At 46.6% G+C, this 2,078-nt stretch overlaps 1 protein-coding gene across 1 annotated transcript in view; it reads right to left on the bottom strand.

The window, feature by feature from the left end:
- Positions 1-1,557, bottom strand: part of T265_06715 (hypothetical protein) — a gene marked incomplete at both ends in the record, with an annotated part of 44,951 nt that extends 43,394 nt beyond the window's left edge. Inside the window, 2 exons of the mRNA XM_009172049.1 lie at positions 1,231-1,368; positions 1,419-1,557. Coding sequence (XP_009170313.1) covers positions 1,231-1,368; positions 1,419-1,535 — 255 coding nt within the window. The remainder of the gene's footprint in view (positions 1-1,230; positions 1,369-1,418) is intronic.
- Between the last annotated feature and the right edge of the window lie 521 nt (positions 1,558-2,078).

The raw sequence follows: 2,078 nt of genomic DNA on the forward strand, positions 1-2,078 counted from the left end.
GCGCCCACACCTAGACAGGGCTTTTCACGATATGACAACCATGAATCACCGAGACACGTAGGTGGCCTCAGAAGTGACTTTTTTTGGCGAGGTGCGTTAGATACAGGCTGAAATGTGTACCAACTTTTCCTGTTGAAATACCACAACTTCCACCTTTGTTTGCCTGCAAGAACTTGATATCGGATAACTGTTTCACATCAGGGTAGTACAGTCTTAGAGCATGAGTTATTGGGATTGAAAAAAGGCATAGTTTGAGATTGCTGTCCCCTCCGGTTCACCACATTGCAAATCTTTTAAGGTTACTTTTGACGAAGCATCTCCTTTTCGTACAACGTCAAGCTGATGCTACTGTTCGATCTCTCATACCCAGGCTACCTGGACAAGTTCTTGCTTAGCTGCTGGCAGCTTGAAACACCTTGCCAACCTCGTGGTTCACGGTCGCTTAGCCAACGGCTTCGCCTTGCTGCGCCCGCCGGGTCATCATGCCATGCACTCAGAAGCCTGCGGCTATTGTTTCTTCAACAATGTTGCCATTACGGCTGCAAGCTTCTTAGATCCGCTGCCAAATGTGCTTCAAGTGGAACAGAAGGTTGGTCCAAATGTTCGGAGAACACGATCCAGGTCAAAGGGTACCATGGATATAACAAGGGACACTACAACCACCCGACGGCCGATGTGGCAAGAGTTTATTTGTGTATGTGCAATTCATGGTTGTACGTGAGCTGGGATACTGCCATGGCGCCCACATCTAGACAGGAGGACGATTAGGGTCCTCAACCAAAGCCTTTGGCTCAAAAGCCTAACCGCAAGGCAGCGGTGTTTGGCGGGAAATGCAAATGCGTTACCATTTCTGCGGAACAAGTCGCCACATGTTCCAACCCCCAACCTGGAGGGCCAGGAGACTGTGTTCGTCAGACCTCTAACCATTGACCAACCTGGTATGAGAGACTCTGTGAGTGTCGCGAGACACTCTCCAGTATAGCTCAATGGATCGCTGAGGTGCGCAAACCGTCACACCACGGTAAGGTCCAGTCTCTTCGTGACGGCCCAGTCTCTTTGTCGCAACATCACGGCAAACGTGTGAGAATGAAGCTCCACCACCGTATTACATTTATTTGCAGTGTGTCGGGGATTTATGACGAAATACTCTTCTTTCATATATACACAACAATCAAATACCAAAAACTGGGGAAACATGCAACACAAATAGTTCATATATTCAACACTTACTTCGTTAAAGTAGGCTGAATCAAGACCGCCAGATAAGGACCTTCGTTCATTGTCGTTCATGTGTTCGGTTTGAGCTGTCTTGACAATATGGGTGTTTCGATGGATATAAAGAAGTATGTCATCTTGCGCAGGATCAGCCTATAGCGGGTGTGTAATGTAAACGAAAAGCTCTTATCCAGGCAACCTACAGTCATCAGTATACACCGAGAAAGTAGGTCATAGGAATCACACCGGTCCCTAACGGCCACTCCCCGTTCAGGGCACTCGGGATAAGTCGGGTACCATTCGTTTTTGTGTAGTAACATACGATCATCGTAGATAAATGCAGTCCTACGAAGTAAGCGATAATCAGGTACACCTCACCCTCTGTTGGCCGAAAGACGCCTGTGGAAGAGCTTAAATCAGAGGAAGTCGTTCAAAAGATCAAATATCTACCTCACGTCCACCAGCTCCAGCAAATACGATCGGAATGTCTTCGTCACCAAAAGGGGCCCTGAGACGATTTCGCCTGCGTTCTCTAGGTGTTACGCCCTAAGGAAAAAAAACACACGTCAATTTTGAATGCGAAACAAGTTGGATAATTAATGGTTGAAACATAACTGAACGCCGAAAAGTGACAAAAAACCGCACGAGGTACTTGACAGCATTGGTAGATATCTCTTTCCTACGGGACCCTTGGTTTAACGTAAGGCAGACAATCAAGTGCACAATTAATAGGAATCTGTGGAACGTAGTCTATCGAATATTGCACTTGTAAATGATAGTGTTAATGGGTCTGTGAGGTTTCCATAAGCCTAATACACTTCAACGAACCTGGTCATCGTCGACAACTTAGAAAACGGCCATTT

The sequence above is a fragment of the Opisthorchis viverrini genome (assembly GCF_000715545.1).
Source record: "Opisthorchis viverrini unplaced genomic scaffold opera_v5_143, whole genome shotgun sequence".
NCBI lineage: Eukaryota > Metazoa > Platyhelminthes > Trematoda > Opisthorchiida > Opisthorchiidae > Opisthorchis > Opisthorchis viverrini.